We start from the raw sequence: 20,506 nt of genomic DNA on the forward strand, positions 1-20,506 counted from the left end.
AATAGATGATCGCTAACTCAGTCGCTTCAGCAGCAGGAAGGTCCAGCGGAGAAGTTGAAGCAGCAATGGGGGAGACGCTGGTTGTGTAGTCTCCACAGCAACATGTTTTGAAATTTCTTATGTAAAAAATTACCTTTCATTGGTTTAGGCTGCAGCTGCTGAACGATCCAGTTTCTACGAGAGAGCCTAAAATAGCATTAAGCATATTATTTTTATATTTTTATAATATTGCCAGCTGGTCCACGCAGGCTCTGAGTGCACGACCAGGGATCCCATCCGGACTTGTTACCTTCCAAGGGTTTTTAGGAAGGCCGATCTGACTTCGGAAGCTGTAATGGTGGGTTTGGGTGTGTTGACATGTCTGCCTGATGTTCTTCTGCATCTCGATGCTACTCCAGCATCCTCTCCAGGACTGCATCCAGAAGCTCATCATCTGACTCAGACACGTCTTCTCCAGCAATGATCTGAGTGCCAGAGAGTTTGAGTGTCACTGCCCCCTCCTCCTGTGGACACCTATCTGTACCGTGACCACCAGAGAGTGAGCCCAAGCCTATAATAGATCTATGAGCCACCAAGGTGTGTGTCTCTGAGCTGGTGGAGGGTGCAGGTGAATACTGTGACGGCAGTATAGGTGAGAAGTCAGCCTCTTCCTGCTGATGTGTCTTGCAGGCTGGGATTGACTTCAGTGGTGGGATCTTCCGATCGCACCCACATTGAACCTCCTGAGATCAATGTGCCTTTAAACGGCCCATCAAATTTCCCATCCTGCCTGCGACGATTCCCGCAGTGGGCAGGACTGGAAAATCTATCTCCAGGTGTGAGCACACTTCCAGTTGGCTCCTATAATAGAGAGAGGAAAGGTAAAGTCACCATAGTCCCAAATGACCAGATGCTGCTTTCCTCTTTGAGGGGGAGAGCTGACTGGTGGTAGTTTAACCTGAGGATCACCACACCTCAGGCGAGGGGCAAGGTTGAGACGGCGGAGAATTCATGAATAACCTCAGCCGGTACGGGAATTGAACCCACGCTGCTGGCCTCGCTCCGCATCACAAACCAGCTGTCTAGCCAAGTTAGCTAAACCAACCCCCTAATAGAGAGAGGAGAGAATGAGGGACTGCCTGGGCTGGCAAAAAGTGGCACTCATCATTCACCTTGATCTTCTAACATTGGCTGAATTATGCATGCTTCCTCACTAGGTGTTTGGGGAATGATGAACTCAATGTCAGCATAGATACATCACGGTCCTCCCCTGCCAGCTCGAAATGCTGGCCTTGCTACTGACACCTAGGTTCCGTGAGACAACACAAATGTGATGAGGTGGGTTGGAAGGGTGAAAGGTTCTCTCACCCTAGTAGTGCGGATTCAATTGTTGACTCTTTTCCTGCAATGCTGGATGGTCCTCCTCTGCAGCCCACCGACGTTGATCGCCCTGACTACCCAGGCTGTAGCCCAGGCTACAGTTGTCAGCTGTGCTGGCTTCCTGCAGCCATCCCTGTGGCAGATAACGACGCACCTTTCCCAAACTGCTCCCAATAGATGCTCGAGGGATGCGTCACTCAAGTGGGGAGCCACAGCTTGCTGACTTCTCCTGCTCATCTTTGTCTTCTTCCCTTAGTGAAGAGCTGTCCGAACTAATACATGTCACCAGCTGCCAAACCCCTAACCTATGGAATTTCTTCCCAAAACCCTCCTTTTAAGACCCTCCTTGATATCTTTTTACCTTAACTAAGATTTTATGAACCCCTCGTAACATCTTCTTTAGCTCAATGTCAATTATGTCAGATTATGTTTCTCTGAAGCACTTTGCCTTTTTTCTGTTAAAAGTGCTACGGTGCAAGTTCGCTGTATCATTAATAGAGATTAGCAACAGAGTCAGACCAACTATGATTTCCTGTTGAACAGATCTGTTGGAAGATGATTGTCTATTTGTTATAACCTAATGTTTGCATCTTCCAAAAGTGTTGCTTATTTAGTTTAGCATTTCACTATGCATGCCAAATGCTGGGAAGTCATATGCATTTGAAGACTCGAGAAGTGTTTTCAGCCATTTATGCTGTGTTCCTGAGGATCTGCTTACTTAGATAAGGCCAAATAATGTGCGCCAAGTGACCAGCTGTGGTGTAGGGATACCAGGTACCCAGCCGACGTGTAATGAGTCAATGTCAATCACGGCTGCCCCAGCTACATTCAAGGGAATCATTCTATTTTTGGATCTTTAAATTTAGAGTGTTACATATTGAGTGATCCAGTTTAAAGACAAATCAGTGGTCAATCCTATGATTGAAATACTGCAAGAGCATTTCTCTCTTGTAGTTTCCATGAATGTATCTTAATCTAACTTCACGGATATCTGTAGCTTCATGGGAATCTTGCAGCTTTCTCAACCTCATGACAGTAAACCATTTACAGCCATGACTTCTAAACTTCGAAAACTGATCGGATGATAGTAATAAATGCCAGTAACAAATGTGCAAAATAGTATTCAGCATTGGTAGCTGGAAACTTTAAACAGTTGCTTGCACACCAAACAACACCACAGATCCTTTGTAAGCCAGTGGATTTCAATTTGCAACTTGGTCTGTTTTTGCACAAATATGTTGTAATTTATGAGTTTTAAAAAAACATTCCACTGGGAAACTATCTTTATGATTGCTTATGTTCGACAGCAGCATTCAAATGTATCACTGACCATGAAAGGCTGGGATATGTGATCAATTGTAGGTGTCATTAATCTCTCAAAATCAACCAATATGGACACATTATTCAGTGACTTTCACCAGCCAATAAAGTCACATTGCATTTACTTATTGAGAATTAATTGTCACACTCCATCTGCAAAACTATCTATTGTAAATGTTGTGATGTGGAATACTATAGATCTGCAGTTCACTTTATTGCTCCTCTTTCATTTAAAGGTCTCCAATATTTTTAATTAAGCTGACAGTTTAGACTAAACTATTTTCAAACTATTGTCATGTGGTTGACCTGCTTATCTTTGCTGCCAGGTCAGAAGACATGAACGAAAGAAGTATGTATATTTTAGGCCATGATTGACATTGAGCCATTGGGGTAGATTCTCCACCACCGGTGGCGAGGTTCCAGATCTGGGGGAGAATCGAGCGTCGGGCTAAAACCAGGTTTGTGTCTGATTCTCCGGCCCTCCAACGGTGATGGCAGCGAGCTACATGCCCCGTACCAGCGGGAGGATGCAAATGGGCCATTTTAACCCATTTGCATCTGATTAACAGACCGGAAGTCCGATTTTCCACACCACCGGGATGCTCCAGCCCTCTCAGCTGGGATTCACGCAGGTGTGGATTGGTGCAAGGATTATCAAGCATGGCCCAGACGCAGTGGACCCCGCGGTGGGTCAAGGTGGTAAATATGTAATGTAGGTGCCCACCAAAGTCCATCGGAGGGCCTCCTGCCCCCTCACAACGTGAATCTTGCCCACCCCAGCCTTCTCATTAGAACCACAATCAGACCTCCAATAGAGATCCCCCCCCCCAATCAGAGACCTCCATATCAGAAACACTCCCATCAGGACCCACCCCATCAGCCACCTCTGTCTGGAATATCTAGCTATGATTGACAGCTCTTGACCACATCAAAAAAGTTAAGTAATTTCTGCTGAGAAAAAGTGAATGCATTTATTTCCCAGATGTTTATAAATATTGTGGTTAGCTTCACAGCTGGGTGCTGAAATGCATTCAAGTGTGAAGGGAGATGAAAATGAACAATCCAGGCACCTGGTTGTCGGGAAGATATTACTCTGTCAATTACAGCCTACTAAACATTATTTCTCTTTGAAAGTAGAGAAGCCTCACAGATCAAAGGATCTGTGGGGGTTTAAAGCCTTGTGATGTGTTTCCATAGAATTTACAGTGCAGAAGAAGGCCATTTGGCCCATCGAGTCTGGACCAGCCCTTGGAAAGAGCACCCTACCTAAGCCCATACCGCTACCCTATGTCCTCACCTCCACCCTATCCCCGTAACCCCACCTAACCTCTTTTGAACACTAAGGGCAATTTAGCATAGCCAATCCACCTAACCTGCACATCTTCGGACTGTGGGAGGAAACCGGAGCACCCGGAGGAAACCCGCGCAGGATCGGGGAGAACGCGCAGACTCCGCACAGACAGTGACCCAAGCCGGGAATCGAACCTGGGAACCTGGAGCTGTGAAGCAACTGTGCTAACCACTATGCTACCCTGCTGCCCTATGGCTTTCTATGAAACCTAGGACACCTGTAAGAACTACTGCTTTCAAAATCTCTGTCTGAGGCAGCAGGGTAGCATAGTAAGTGACTGGTAAGTGAAAAAGCAGTGAGTTTTCACTGTATCCGGCTGAACTGCTCTTTGGCTTCCGGCAGGTGATTGATGGTAGGAGGATCTCTGTTGAGGTGGTCTCTCACATGGGAGTTCCTGTTGTGGGTCTGGTGCGGGGTCAGTGGGGAGGGGTGAGGTCACTCTCATGCGTACATGCTGTGTGGGGGGGGGACCCGTAAGTCTTGTGGGGGGGGGTCCCGTAAGTCTTGTGGTGGTGTTTGGGGGCGGGGGGGGGTTCCTGCCTGTACCTAACAGTGGGGGGCAGCAGAATTTGTGTTGTAGGGGCAGGGGGGGCCTGCCGCCGGACCGCGGTATCAGGCTGCCTGCTCAAAATGGTAGCTAGATTCCAGGGTGCTGAGGAAGGGCGAGGGAATCGCTCCTGGGTGCCGCGACTAGCGCCACCGCAGACCAGGAGCAATTCCACTCCAGCAGGAGAACATATTCTCCCGAACAGAGAATTCAAACTATTATGTTTTGGTCTGGGTGCCTGTCATCCAGACACCACAGATGGCTGCTCAGCCTGCATTATAGGCCTCTTCTGGTTAATCACATCTTCAAAAAAACTGTCTCAATGGCTGAAAACAGCCTTTTAGAATACTTCTCTGGGGTTTTTTCCAATTTGCAACTAAATTTCAGTACACAACCAGTGAAATGCATGGTGCGATTTCAGGAGCAATATTTTCTCTTATTATCATAGAATTTACAGTGCCATTCGGCCCATCGAGTCTGCATCGGCTCTTGGAAAGAGCACCCTATCCAAGGTCCACACCTCCACCCTATCCCCATAACCCAGTAACCCCACCCAACACTAAGGGCAATGTTGGACACTAAGGGCAATTTAGCATGGCCAATCCACCTAACCTGCACATCTTTGGACTGTGGGAGGAAACCGGAGCACCCGGAGGAAACCCACGCACACACGGGGAGGATGTGCAGACTCCGCACAGACAGTGACCCAAGCCGGAATCGAACCTGGGACCCTGGAGCTGTGAAGCAATTGTGCTATCCACTATGCTACCGTGCTGCCCCTAAATTGCTGCTGAATTCCTTTTTGAGGGGTGGGAGATGGGAGTTTTTGTTGATCTTATTTTGTTTTCCATAATGGAAATCGCACAGAGAAACTTATATCTGCATTCAAGTCTTATATAAAATGGCATATTCTGTCTCTACAATACCAATTAGTGCTGATGCTATATGGTTGTTTCAATGATGTGTCCCCCATCCCTGTCACATATGGTGTCAGGTTAGCAGAGCTGCTTGTTTGTCTCTTGGGTTGAAGTCCCCTGCTAATGATCACATTCAAGAAACGCTTGCTTATTAAACCAACTGCGTTGTCAGAATCATCAAATGATCGCTAATAGCCTATCAATTTATTTACTTATGTAAATGACTTGTTTAACTGATAGGAGGCACTGCTGTCCTGTACATGATCAATGCTTAACGGATAAGCAAGAGCAATTGTCAGGCTCATCAGAACGAAGGAATCAATAAGAGGGGAAGTTGAAGATACAAGAATTAAAAGTTAAGAGTGACTGAGAAGTTGAAGCTAATTGACATAAACATTGTATTAAAGGTTTTAAGGTTAGGCTGCAGGAAATCTGCATTCACTGCAAGGTGTTTTTTAACAAATTCACAGTGCTTTGTTTGAAATGTTTAATGTCAAAGCCGTGGTGTGGCTGCAATGGAGATTTCTTCGAATGCTACCTGGAATAATGGACTTCAAAGGCTGAATTCTCCGTTTGGGAGACTATGGACTGGATTCTCCGATTTTGAGGCTATTTCTGGAGGAAGAGTCTAGATCTACGATGAAAAAATCATTGAGGCCCCAGTACCGACCCTCCGACCAGTGGGGGGCTACCATATAATTATTTCATATAAAACACACAGAGTGGGATTCTCCAATAATGGGGCTATGTCCCCATGCCGGCGTGAAAAGCGGCGCTAACCACTCCGGCGTCAACGGTCCCCAATAATGGGGAATGCTCCTCTTCCTAGGGGACTAGGTTGGCGCCGGAGTGGTCCCCACAGCTCCAGCCAGCGCGGAACGGCCCGCGTGAGTCCGCGCATGCGCAGAACGACCCACGTGATTCCGCCATGTGCTGATCGGCCGGCGTATTTCAGCGCATGCGTGCTACAGCAGGCGTATTTCCGTGCATGCACGGAGTTCCCTTGTCCGCGCCGGCCCCCGGGCAATATGGCGGAGCCCTAGAGGGGCCCCGGTGCGGAGTAAAATAGGCCCCCACGAAACCAGCTCGCCTGCCGATCAGTAGGCCTCGATCACGGGCCAGGCCACCGTGGCGGCGCCCCCCCCCCCAACCGGGGTCAGATCCCCCTGCCGCCCCTCCAGGACGGCCCCCGCAGACTCACCTTCCCCAAGTCCCACTGTGTGGGACCTGAGTAACCCAAGCCAGCGGGACTCGGCCAAACCCGTCGGCCCATTGGGGCCCGGAGAATCGCAGTGGCACGACTGTTGGCAAAGTATGGCAGTGCTGGAAACTGTCCGTATGCCCTCTTTCACCCCGCAGCCACCACGCCAGGTTCACGACTGTTGAGAGCACATGTGAACCGCACCGTCGGGAACTCGGCCCATCGGAGGTGGAGCATCGTGGGTGGGCCCCCTAATGAGATATGAACGAGTTTGCTACTACGCCCGGCGTGCTTCACAATTATGCCGTTTTCGAGGGGACGGAACATCGCGATTCGGCGTCAAACCGGCGCCTGCCGCAATTTCGGCATCAGGAGCTATTCTCTGCCCGATCACCGTTCCCAATTTCACCGTCGGGCAACAAAGAATCCAACCCGTTAGGTTTTTGGGGAAAGTACATAGTTTAGGTTTTTGGGGAAAGTACATAGGGATAAACTGTTTCCAGCTTCAGCAAGGTTGTAACACATATTTAATATATTTTACATATATAGTTAGGTCAGGAGAATTCCTTTCATGCAATGTGTTCTTGTAGTCTGGAATGCAATGCCTTGTAGGAGGACTAATTGGCTAACTCTTTCGAAGAATCAACACCGACACGATGGGACAAATGGTGGGGATATATGGGTCATGGGGCAAACTGCATGACCCCAGATTGCAGTCCACTCTGCTCAGTTCGCAATTTATTTTGTGTTGAGCGATAACAAGGTTGGACATGTCACTTCAGGTCTGTAATGGAGAGGATTGGGGTCATTGTATGGGAGAGTCATACCTAAGCCATTCCTGGCAACATGCTGCAGGAAAAACGCTGGCAATGGCCTGCTCTGTGGTGTTCATATTGAGGCACTGGCTGTTCACTCACTTCTCGCTGCAGAGCTGTCTGGCCAGTTGGTAAGGAAAGGCTTTAAGACTGCAGTAAAAAGGGGTACATTTAATCAAAAAATATAAGAGTATAGCTCAAGAAAATGATAATACATTATCTTATTAGTATTAATCTTGACTAAATTCAATCAGTCAATAATGGCATATTTGCTCCTGATATGGGAATATTTGACATCTACCTGAACAAAGAAATCTAGAATTTATTTAGAAAAAATCTTGGGAGTAGAATTAATATCTGGTACTGCAGTTTTTTTTTACTATTCGAGGCATCAACTTATATCCTCTCCCTGCTACGTGAAACATCCCTATCGATCTTATTGGCCTAATAATTTTACAGTATCCTTACTTTCATTTTCTTTCCTTAGTAATCATTGACAGTTATCAACTTCTGTGGGCTGTCTGCAACTTAAAGTAAGAACATTGGTGGAGTGAGTCCCATCAATTGTGATTCTACTGATTCTGCATGTGAGGGGAAAGGGAGGAAAAATAGAACAGATTTGCCTTGCTTCAATGATCATAGCACTACATGGTTATGGTTGTAGAAAACTCCATGTGTCAGACTACCCCCTTTCTCAAGAAGCGAGCTGCATGGTCACCCATGCAACATGGCCTCAATTCATTGCAGCAACTTCCATTCTGATTTTGATGTCTGTCTAGAAATGGGGAGGAATTCCGATATATTACAGACATTACTGCACATTTGTTGGCACTGTTGTACTTGTTAACATTAACCCAGGTATTTATCATGCCTGCTATTTTTGACAGTTGTTTCTGCCTCGCATGGCAGCTCCCTCCCTCCCTCAACATTAGAATGCAGACAAAAATGGGAGCTAATTAAAAGGTGAACTGGATACTAATGTAAGACTGACGTGCTGTCATGAATTTGTGAACTTGCTGCCAGAAGCATTCACTCAGTTGTCATTGTACTCTTAACATCATTTACACTGTTAGGTGTGTGTTATTTGTGAGAGGTTGGAAGATGAGAAGAAGTGGACTGAATTGGATAACCCCCAAAAAGATGGTATTGCCCAGTTAACCCATGCAATATTGACTGAAATGCAGGCTGGAACTGAAAATGTTTGCACAATTTGCTGTCCACTGTTGTCAAAGGGATATGTCTGAGGCTCTTTATTCAATAGGAGCTAACTACATATGATTCTCTCATTCCCGAGACCAGCAGATGGACTGTAGACGTGGCTTTACATATTGCAGGGCGCTATTGACTACTCATTAATCATTTTAAGGTGGCTGCACAGTATCCCAGCCATATGCCAGAATTGAAAGGGGTTCAATTCCCTCAACGTTAAGCTAACGTTAAGCTGATATGTGACCATAGGCAGCCAATTGTGCAAGTGCAGGTTAATGCCTGGTATCTTGGCAACAGTCATAAAGCCTTAATCCTGCAGCATAAAATTTTGTCCACACTGTCACCTCCAGTCATTGGCATTGCGGCCCTCACCCTGCTCTAAAGTTAGTCTTGTGGCTGCTAGGCATGGCAGATCTCAGTCAGGACATGCTTAGCGAAATGCAAGCATCTCACTCGCACACTGTTGCCCACTAATTGACATTGAAATCTTTTTTTTAAAATTTCCAATGAAGGGGCAATTTAGCTTGGCCAATCCACCTCCCCTGCACATCTTTTGGTTGTGGGGGCGAGTGCCACGCAGACATGGACAGTGACCCGTGGCCGGGATCGAACCTGGGCCCTCAGCGCCACGGCAGACCGTAACTATCACGCTTACCAATATGTTATCCAGCATAATTTACAGCAGGCAATGGACACCATTTTGCTTCACGAACTTTCCCCACTGGGCCCAATATCATGTCCAATGTCTTTTTAACATTTTGCTGATAGTCTCTTTTAAGGCAATACAAAGAAACAGATTTTAAAACCTACAATTATGTGGTATACCTGGGCACAGAAATGGTTAATTTGTTTTATTTTACTTGAACACCTCAGAGGAGAAGCTTAATTCTGGGATCCTGTTGCCAATTCATGCATCAACAACAGGTGGCAGTAATTATTTTGGCATGTTGCAATTAAAAGCCAATGATCGCGGTAGTTTCCGATTAAAGTGTTTAACACGTATTGGAACAAAATTGCAGAATATTAACTGAATTGTTAGTAACCAGTTTATGGTACTTGTTCAGTATTCAGGTGCAGTTATTTGCTATAAATATAACTACAGTAATTCAGTGAAGCATAATGCTAACTTCTTCCGCATTTTCTGTGGAGTGAGGTAAATTGTAGTGGCACATGACTGCTCAGGATCCATGAAGGAAATAAAGGGATGGAAAAATAAGAATTTAACAATAAATGAGTTCAGTGTCTTACTACTACTGTAATATTCTTGTAACAGGGAAGGAATGTTCAGTGTTTAGTTGGTCTTATTCAATTCTGTGCAGACAGTGAAATACATTCCTTTACTCCGTTAATACTTTATTGACTTCATCAGCAAAAATACAAAATACAGCACAGATCTGATTATTCAACCTTACAAAAATTATCCAGCAGAATCTATTTTGTATTTGGTATCCCATTACATGTGGCTTTGTAACTCTTTCCCTATTAAATCGTCTCAGTGTCTAGCCGATTGAAAGGAATCAGAGAGGAAATAGCAGAGGTTTTGGCCATAACTTCTCAATCCTTCTTTACATAATGTAATAATAATCTTCTATTGTCACAAGTATGAAGTTACTGTGAAAAGCTCCTAGTCGCCACATTCCGGCGCCTGTTCGGGTAAGCTTGTATGGGAATTGAACCCGCGCTGCTGGCCTTGTTCTGCATTACAAACCAGCTGTCTAGCCCACTGAGCTAAACCAGCCCTAATGTAGATTGTGACATGGAACTGAAGAGGAGCTCGGGATGAGACAGGAGACCCTGTTATTATAACATCAATTGTGAGAAATCTTTTAAAATCAAAAATTAAAATAAAGTTACTGGGCAACTAGAATTGTATGGGTTAATCAAAGATAACCAAGATGGCTTTGTTAAAGACAAGGCATGTTTAACCAATTTGTGACTTTTTTGATGAAGTGACCAGTTGGTTCAATAAAGGGATTGCAGTAGTTGTGTAAAGCAATTATTGTGTAACATTTTCAGAAAGCTTTCACTAGGTTCTCTCACAAGAGAATTGTTTAAAAAATAATTCAGAAGCATATGATAGGAAATGCAAAAGCATGGATAAAGTTGATCAACAGGCATGAAACCAAATTAGGGTGTTGCTCAAACTTGAGAAAGGCTAGAAGAGGTGTACTCAAGGTGCTAAGTAACTTTGTTGTCTGCGTGTTTAAGTAATTTGGACTAGATTATCGGGAATATAACCTCAAAAATTACTTCTAGCACTGAATTAGGGCTGGCAAACTGATGAGCACTGAAAAATGAAGCTTCAGCAATAAGTTGGGACCAATCTTTTTAATTACTTGCTCATCACACCCTTATGTACTACAGAACAGTAATAGAAAAATGAGTCAAAATGGCTTCAAACTTGCTGCATGAAACTTCTTAATGTTTCTTTAACCGTTGTATCCAAATCTCCAATCTAACAATGCTGGATGTTCATTTATGGACTAAGTAATTGGAAGTTCATTCAGCAAAATGGCAGTACAATGATATGGAAGGTGTTCTTACAATACTTATCCAACATTACCAAAGCACTTGTAAGGTCTCATTTAGTTCAGGCAGAATCCTGTTGCACGCAACAGGAATGGGTATTGTACATGAAAGACATTCATTACAGGTGTGATCTAACGGTCAGTCATGCCTGACGTGGAATACGTCGCGGCTGGTAAATCTCGCGAGAGGCCTCACATGACATTTTCCCGGCTCACCATGCCTTGTGAGATCTAGCGGGATTTGTGAGACATCGTGATCTGGTTCCCGCCCACAATAGGCAGGATCTAAATTTGCATATTTAAGTGTGCAGTTGGGGAGAGGGGGAGTGGCAATCCACTGGAGGCCCCCAGGTGGTCGGCCTCTGGGCAGGGTGGCACACTGGCACTACTGATGCCACCCAGGCACCTTGGCACTGCCAGCTTGCCACCCTGGTAGTGCCATTTGGGCACCCTGGCAGTGCCACCCAGGTGCTAGCAATGACAACATTCTGGCAATCGTGCTGAAGCCTTGTGCTCCAGAACTTGCCACACCCCTAGCCAAGCTTTTCCAGTACAGCTACAACACTGACATCTACTCGGTAATGCAAAACATTGCCCATGTATTTCCTGTCCACAAAAAGGAGGACAAACCCATTCTGAACAACTACTCCCCATTAGTCTATTCTCGATCATCAGCAAAGTGATTGACAGATGTGGTTGACAGGGCTATCAAGGAGCACTTACCCAGCAATAACCTGCTCACTGATGCTCAGTGTCCCTCCAGGGTCACTCAGCTCTTGACCTTATTACAGCTTTGGTCCAAACATAACCAAAAGAGCTGAGTCAAAATACGTGATCTAAGAGTAACTGCCCTTGGTATCAAGGTAGCATTTTATCAAGTGTGCCATCAGGGGTCTCTCCAGCAAAACTGAAGTCACTGGGAATCAGGAGAGTACTCTCCAGTTGCTGGAGCCATACCTAGCACAAAGGAAAATGGTCGAAGGTCAGTCATCTTAATCTCAGGACATTGCTGCAAGAATTCCTCAGGGAAATGTCTTAGACCCAACCATCTTCAGCTGTTTCATCAATGACCTCCCCTTCCCTTGACATTCAATGACATTACATCGCTGAATCCCCTACTATCAATATTCTGGGGGTTACCATTAAGAAACTGAACTGGACCACACATATAAATGCTGTGGCTACAGAGCAAGTCAGAGGCTGGGAATTGTGTGGAGAAAAACTCAGGTCCTGACTCCCCAAAGCCTGTCCGCCATCTACAAAGCACAAGTCAGGGGTGAGATGGAATACCGCCGCTGTCCATGTGATGCAGGCACAGCCACAGTGCCCCTTAGGAAGAGGGTACTAGGATAGCCTGGATGAGTGCAGTTGCAACAACAAGAAGCTCAACACCATCCAGGACAAAGCAGCCCGCTTTATTGGCATGCCATCCACCACTATAAACATTCGTACCCTCCACCACCAATGCTCAGTGGAAGTAATTCACCAAGGCTCATTCTACAGCACCCGTGACCTCGACCAACTAGAAGGACAAGGGCAGCAGATGCATGGGAACACCACCACCATTAAGTTCCTCTTCAAACCACCCACCGTCCTGACTTGGAACGATATTGCATTGCCACCATTCCCTCATTGCGGTGGGTCAAAATCCTGGAACTCCCTATGAGCACTATGGCTGTGCCTGCACCACATGAACTGCAGGAAAGTAACTCACCTTCTCAGGGGCAATTGGGGATCGGCAATAAATATTGACCTAGCCAGCGCAGCCCACATCCCATGAACAATAATATTTGGAAGAAACTATAATCTCCAGTACTGTTTTCAGTTTATTGAAACTGCTACTGCAATCCTCAAAGATTGCATGGAGAACCCAAGTAATTATTTTTCCTATATGATGCCAGGAGCTATACAAGCTGCTAATTAAAGGTGTTTATCCTGCTTACAATTTTGCTACATGTCATTGATTGACAAATATTGACTGTCAGTTTAAATTCATTATTGCTTCGGATTCTTCTCCCAGCCAAGCACATCATTTCTTTTTTAAGAGACAATACAAAGGTGCAGAAATGATTTACGAGAATGGTTGTCGGAATGAGAGACTTCAGTTGCAAGGATAGAGTTGAGAAGCTGAGGTTCTTCTCTTTAAAGAGAAGGGAAGGTTGGGAGGAGATTTGATAGAGGTTTTCAAATCATGAGAGGTCTAGACAAAACTGATAATAGGACTGTGGAATCTGTAATTCTTTTTAAGAATGTTTGAATCAATTGTAATTTTCTTGGATAATGAAAAATACTGGCCCATGTGACCCTTGACCTGGAAACAGTACAACAGGAAGGAAGTTAAGAAATAAACTGTGTGGCTAGCAACTACAAAGAAGAGCTGCAGACACAAGAGAATGCTGTCAACAGAGGAGCTGGAGGATAAAGGCAATCACCGCATAAAAACAAGCACAATAAGAAAGCAGACAGAGACAGAAAGATCACAAGGTTCGTGAGGAGAATAAGCAAATCACTCGGGAAGAGATCAGGGGCGAGATTCTCCGACCCCCCGCCGGGTCGGAGAATCGCCGGGGGCTGGCATGAATCCCGCCCCCACCAGTTGCCGAAGTCTCCGGCACCGGATATTCGGCGGGGGCAGGAATCGCGCCGCACCGGTTGGCGGGCCCCCCCGCTCGATTCTCCGGCCCGGATGGGCCGAAGTCCCGCCGCTAAAATGCCTGTCCCGCCGGCGTAAATTAAACCACCTACCTTACCGGCGGGACAAGGCAGCGCGGGCGGGCTCCGGGATCCTGGGGGGGGCGCGGGGCGATCTGGCACCGGGGGGTGCCCCCACGGTGGCCTGGCCCGCGATCGGGGCCCACCGATCTGCGGGCGGGCCTGTGCCGTGGGGGCACTCTTTCCCTTCCGCCTCCACCACGGTCTCCACCATGGCGGAGGCGGAAGAGACTCCCTCCACTGCGCATGCGCGAGAATGCCGTCAGCGGCCGCTGACGCTCCCGCGCATGCGCCGCCCGGAGATGTCATTTCCGCGCCAGCTGGCGGGGCACCAATGGCCTTTTCCGCCAGCTGGCGGGGCGGAAATTCGTCCCCCGCCGGCCTAGCCCCTCAATGTTGGGGCTCGGCCCCCAAAGATGCGGAGCATTCCGCACCTTTGGGGCGGCGCGATGCCCGTCTGATTTGCGCCGTTTTGGGCGCCAGTCGGCGGACATCGCGCCGTTTCCGGAGAATTTCGCCCCTGTTTTTTGTTTTGGCTGAGAGCAGATAAGCTCTTGAAGCTACTCTGCGAGTTGACTAAAAAGATCTAAAAACTAGAAAGCTGTGTGAATCGGTCAGACGCTGAAGAGCTGGGTATTTTCTCAAAAGTGGCCAAACCATGAACGAGGTTGCAATTGCTTGATAGACTGAAAAGGAACTCAGGTAAGCTAAACCCTCTTGAGTTGGCATGAGGGAGAGAGTGTTTGTAGATAATCATACTCATGAAATTTGAAGGTGGAAACCATTGTCGGATGGATTCCTGACCTCCCTGCATGAATAAAGAATACCATATTATGGAACTGTGTAGCTACATAATGCCACATTGATGCAGTAAGTGAAGTGGTTGTTTGTGATTGTGTAATTCATACCTTTGTTGTATCAACTATTTTTAAAGTGAAATTTACCTTCTTATTTGAAGTTGACTCCTGTTAATTCATATTTAATTTGTCTTGGTTCTGATTCGTGTTCAAGTAAAAGCAGCAAAAGGTGGAACCTTGTTGATAATTTCGTCATTTGGGGGTCATTCAGTAAATGTGGTTTATGGTTCCCCCCCCCCCAAGGGGATCACAACACATATTTCTACATTGACGGCTTAGACAAAGGTAAGGGGCGAAATTCTCCTACCCGCCCCGCCACATTTCTGCCCCGACCGGCCGGCGGGAGTCTCCGTAACACCGGCCGGTCAATGGGGTTTCCCATTGTGGGGCAGCCCCACGCCGTCGGGAAACCCCCGGGCGCCGGCAAAACGGAGACTCCCGCCGGCGGAGAATGACGCCCCAGGTGTTATTAGTTAAAAAATGAAAAACTAGATAAAACTTCAGAAAGGTTTGTAATGAAAAATTAATTTTGACAGCGTGCAAAGGTGAAGAGATGGCAATTGTCTCATATTCAAATTACTTTATTATGTCTATGTTAGAGCTAAAGATTTCCTGTGAAATAAAACTCTGGGCTGCATTCTCCCGCTCTGCCTACCACAAGAGTCCCACGGGCGAGCTGCGTAGAATGGGGAAATCCATTGACCTCGGGCAGGATTCTTCGGTCGCCGGGCGAACGTGGCTGGAGAATTCCACCCTCTGTTTCAAACTATGTTTATTGGCAAGTAATTTTGTAGGATTTTGCAGCAGAGACTAATTGTGAGGAAAGGAAAAAGCAGCAAATCTTAAATGTACAATGCATTTCTGTCTTGTTTTTGATTTAGATTTCATTAGTACTCAGTTGCATTGATATCTCAGATTCCCCCCTCCCTCTACAGTCCCAAATTCATGCTCTGGGCTAAAGAGGCAGATCCAGAAACACGGTTCTGAAATTGAGCATTGTGGCAGCACCATAAAGAACCGGACGACGTGAATTTCCGTGGATTTTCTCATGGGTGGAATTATTTACTCGAGTGCCAATTATCGATAATCTTATGTGGCTTTTACTGAGTATAATTGCAAGGGGGTACAAGCTGTTTTTTAAACTATTCATTTTGAACACTTAGGGCTTTAGTTTGTGTGGAAAAGCATCTGGTGGCAGACATGCTCTTGCACATTTTTAAAACTTTGGCATGGCAGGCTGCTGAATGAACAAGCAGATACGGGTACAGCAAGGCAAATAGGGCATCCCGGACCTAAGGGAACAGGTCAACCAATAGGGTATCTCCTTAACCAATCAGATTGGAACATTGTGAAAGTAACATTGCAAAGAGTGAAAAGAAAGTGAAAGTAAGAGTGTGGGTTCAATGTCATAACAGGCACAGGAAGAAATAAAGAGAATGAAAGATTCATTGAATTCACAGAGCGAGAAGAAAATGGGACAAAAAGCAAAGGTTTTTTTTAACTTTGACATTTTTAGAACTCTAACCATTAAAATCTGACTGACTGAGACTCCCCACTTGAAATTGTCAATTTTCAGTGCCAAAGTTATTAATTGGCAATAATTAAGATAAATCTTAATTATTGCCAATGAAAGAGCACTTAGCCTGAAATGAACAAGATTAACTTTCCGTGATAGATTGGGAATTGTTGACGTACAAAAGGACCTTGGGTGTCCTAGTACACCAGTCACTGAAAGCAAGCACGCAGGTACAGCAAGCAGTTAGGAAGGCAAATGGTATGTTCATTGCAAGAGGACTTGATTACAGAAGCACAGTGTCTTACTGAAGCTGTACAAGGCCTTGGTGAGATTACACTGGATTATTGTATGCAGTTTTGGTCTCCTAATCTAAGAAATAGAGGGAGTGCAGCAAAGGTTCACCAGACTGATTCCTGAGCTGGCGGGATTGTCATTTGAGGAGAAATTGGGTCGACTGGGCCTGTATTCACTTGAATTTTGAAGAATGAGAGGGGATCTCATTGAAACGTATATAATCCTTACAGGGCTGGACAGACTGAATGCAGAGATGTTGATTCCTCTGGCTGGGGGGTCTAGAACTAGGGGTCACAGTCTCAGGATACAGGGTAGGTCATTGAGGATTGAGATGATGAGAAATTTCTTCACTCAGAAGGTGATAAACCTGTGTAATTCTCTACCATACAAGGCTGTGGAGGCCAAGTCGCTGAATATATTTAAGGAAGAAATAGATTTGTAGACACTAAAGGGGTATGGGGAGAGGGCTGGTGTATGGCAATGCGATAGAGGATCAGCCATGATCATATTGAATGGTGGAATAGGATCGAAGGGTTGAATGGCCTACTCCTGTTTCTATTTTCTGTGTTTCTATGTTTTGTTCCACTCGTTGTTGCAGCATATCAAAAAGAGCAGTACATTCTGTATTCATCTTGAACCACTTAGCAATGAAGAATCAAAAAGTTCATGAGTCGTGGTTTTCATTTGTGCCGTAAAACCAGGTGTAGTCAGATGCCTAATAACCTAATGAAGTTGGTATCACTAGATCATTTTCTGGCTCATCTAATGCCAGATTGCAAGGTGCCAGTAATACTTAATTAACCATATATACTAAGTAACCATTATATGATAACATATTTCAGGTGCCTTAATGACTGAGTGCGTAAATATGTGATACATACCAGGAAGGTTTAGGCTTAATTGCACATCGTGGTGATGTATCAGAGGAGCAAATCATGTCTAATGGCATTCAGGTACTTACCATATTAAACTCGACCTTCATTTAAAGGAAGCTTAGCAGTCAGCCGTGCCGCATTTATTGCCACATCCCAAGTTGTCTTGCCAAGGTTATAGCGTGCCTTCTTCTTGAACCACTGCACTTAACAAACAGGACTTGCTATTTATTAACTTGAACATGCTCTCAAACCCTTTCAAAGGGTTGCAGGCAGAGATGGGCACTAATAAAGGCTTGGAAGTTGGAACACCGCCAACGGCATGGTCTAAAAGACAACAACCAACATAAGCAAGGATAAAAAAGTTTGCAATATTCAAAATCAGCATTTGGTTTTGTTGCTCTCGGCCAAAGCAACAATGGGGGAACTACAACCTCAACATTGTTGAACAAGAGAAGGAAAAAGATCAATCCTGCTTTCTTTTTATGATAACTGTCTATATAAAGGTAGATTGCTCTACCACAGCGCAGTAACCTAATGGCAAGTAGGAACAGAATCTGGCTTGGCTGTAATAATAACTTGCTCACACTCATTGCCAGGTTTATGCATGAAGGATAGCTTGTTGGGTGAAGTTCAATCAGGCTTGTAGGCATCTATCCTTTGGTGTACGGGAATAACCTTTATCAGTATTGAGAAAGGAATGAAAAGAAAATTGAGACGGAAAGGAAAAATAATTTACTTTTTCATTATTCAATGCACAATGTTCCAAATATGGAATAAACTACGATTAAGTTAATTTTAAAAAGTGGTGATCTGTTAAGAATTGTGAGGTTTTATGATTCGGATGGTTGAAATTTATCTGTGCTAAAATAGGTTAACAAATTGTTCAAATATTGCATTCAGGAATTTGACATCAATGCATTAACAAGTATGCTAAAAATAGAGCACAGCGTCAAAGAGCAGTACAAATAGATAAGAAATCGGCCCTTGCAAGGTTAAACTCTAAGAACTGTGCCTACTTGGCAGATCCACATTCACAGTGAAGAAGAGAAAAAAGTAGATGATTGGAATAATTAATCAGTTTATAGCAAAACTGTGCAGGGTTCACATGACCGGACTAGAAACAAAATCGACCCCATATATTTGTGTGTAAATATCTGGCAGCTTGGGTGTATGCAGCCTGCATTTAGAGCTGATAAACTGATGGTTATTTCTCTGTCCAGGACTGAAAAGGTCAGCCACTGCTACAGGATTACCTACCGCCACATGGAAAGAACATTAACCCAGGAAGAGGTGCGGACCATTCATCAAGCAATTGAAGAAATGACCGTGGAGAAAATGGGAGTAGAAGGCAGATTTTAAATTTTGGAAAAGAATGAATTTTTCTGGTTTTGCTGAAGTCTGCTCGTCAGTTATCATTGTGCTCAACAAATGATGAAATAGAAATGGAGTTGCAATTAAGGCTATATTTGATTTCAGTAAAGCTCAGCATTTTGGATGAATATGTCTGCTGATTTTTGTTGTTGCGTTTTTGGTGCAGAGACAGAGACCCCAGCCATCATTTGTAAAACAGAAAGGTTTTTCTTTCCGTCTTATGCTGTGGTCCATGTTAATTGGCTCCCACGAGTTAACCTGCTTCAGTAAAGTACCCAGCATGTCATTCATTCATCAGACCAAATTAGGCTTCTACTGACATCGTTTCCACATCTAGCAAATTGAATGGAGCTTTCCTGGTTTAGAAAGAATCAGAAATGTTTGCTATCATGTACACTAAATTATTGCAATAATCGATGCAGGAAAAAACAGAACACAATTTGGTCTAAACAATTCAAGTAGCATCACTTATGCCTTAAAGATCCTTTCACAATAGGTTGTTTCTGATGTTTGATCCTGTTTTGGATAGATTTGATTTTGTACTTTCTAAGTAATATGAAAATAAGTAATGTTTCATGTAATTGCATGATCATCTCAAGCAGTTCAGAACATGTGAAAAACTGAAACATATTTACCAATTGGACAATCAAATCTGAGCGTTTCATTCGAGATGTATGTCGTGCCCCTAAATTTCTGCCAATCGCCTGCCACAACTCTGGTGAGCGATCAGCATAAAATCCGGAGAAGCAATATAAATAACTGAAATTGGTCAATTCCACTGTTTCTCTGGGGATTCCACTGATTTCTATGAACATTACGGCATGCAATTGTGAGAACCCATTGCAAATTGAACTTGTCTTCTCAGCTGGCAGTATTCTCTTCTCTGAGTCACAAGCTTCCAGGATCAAATCCTGCTCCAAGGCTTGAGCACAAACATCAGTGCAGTACTAAGAGAGTGCTGTATTACAGGAAGGGCTATTGTTTGCATAAAATGTTAATTAGCACAGTGGGTAGCATTGTTGCTTCACAGCTCCAGGGTCCCAGGTTTTATTCCCGGTTTTATTCTCTAAACCCTGGCCCATAACACCGGCTTGGGTCACTGTCTGTGTGGAGTCTGCACGTTCTCCCCGTGTCTGCGTGGGTTTTCTCCGGGTGCTCCGGTTTCCTCCCAACAAGTCCCGAAAGATGTGCTGTTAGGTCATTTGGACATTCTGAATTCTCCCTCTGTGTACCCGAACAGGCGCCAGAGTGTGACGACTAGGGGCTTTTCACAGTAACTTCATTGCAGTGTTAATGTAAGCCTACTTGTGACAATAAAGATTATTCTTACAAAACCCTTCAACCTGTTTTGAATGTTAAAGATCCCATGGCATTATTTTGAAGATGAGCCGGTGAGTTATGTCTAGTGTACTGGCCAATATTTATCCATCAATCAACAACAGAAAAGGAGATTATCTGGTCATTATCACATTGCTGTGTGTGGGAGCTTGCTGTGCCCAAATTAGCAACCATGTTTTCTACATCATAACAGTGACTATACTTCAAAAGTACTTCATTAGCTGTAAAGTGTAGCACCGTCAATACGACGCAAGGCAGGTTGAGGTAATGTCAATTGAAGGCTTTATTAAGCAGAA

The 20,506-nt window shown here is 44.8% G+C and overlaps 1 protein-coding gene across 10 annotated transcripts in view; it reads left to right on the forward strand.

The window, feature by feature from the left end:
* fars2 (phenylalanyl-tRNA synthetase 2, mitochondrial) overlaps positions 1-20,206 on the forward strand; it is a 612,336-nt gene extending 592,130 nt beyond the window's left edge. For all 10 annotated transcript variants that reach the window (XM_072510013.1, XM_072510016.1, XM_072510012.1 and 7 more), the window contains one exon: positions 18,722-20,206. In XM_072510013.1, coding sequence (XP_072366114.1) covers positions 18,722-18,860 — 139 coding nt within the window. In that variant the 3' untranslated portion in view covers positions 18,861-20,206. The remainder of the gene's footprint in view (positions 1-18,721) is intronic.
* Positions 20,207-20,506: the final 300 nt, after the last annotated feature.

This window comes from Scyliorhinus torazame, chromosome 6 (genome assembly GCF_047496885.1).
Source record: "Scyliorhinus torazame isolate Kashiwa2021f chromosome 6, sScyTor2.1, whole genome shotgun sequence".
NCBI classification, from domain to species: domain Eukaryota; kingdom Metazoa; phylum Chordata; class Chondrichthyes; order Carcharhiniformes; family Scyliorhinidae; genus Scyliorhinus; species Scyliorhinus torazame.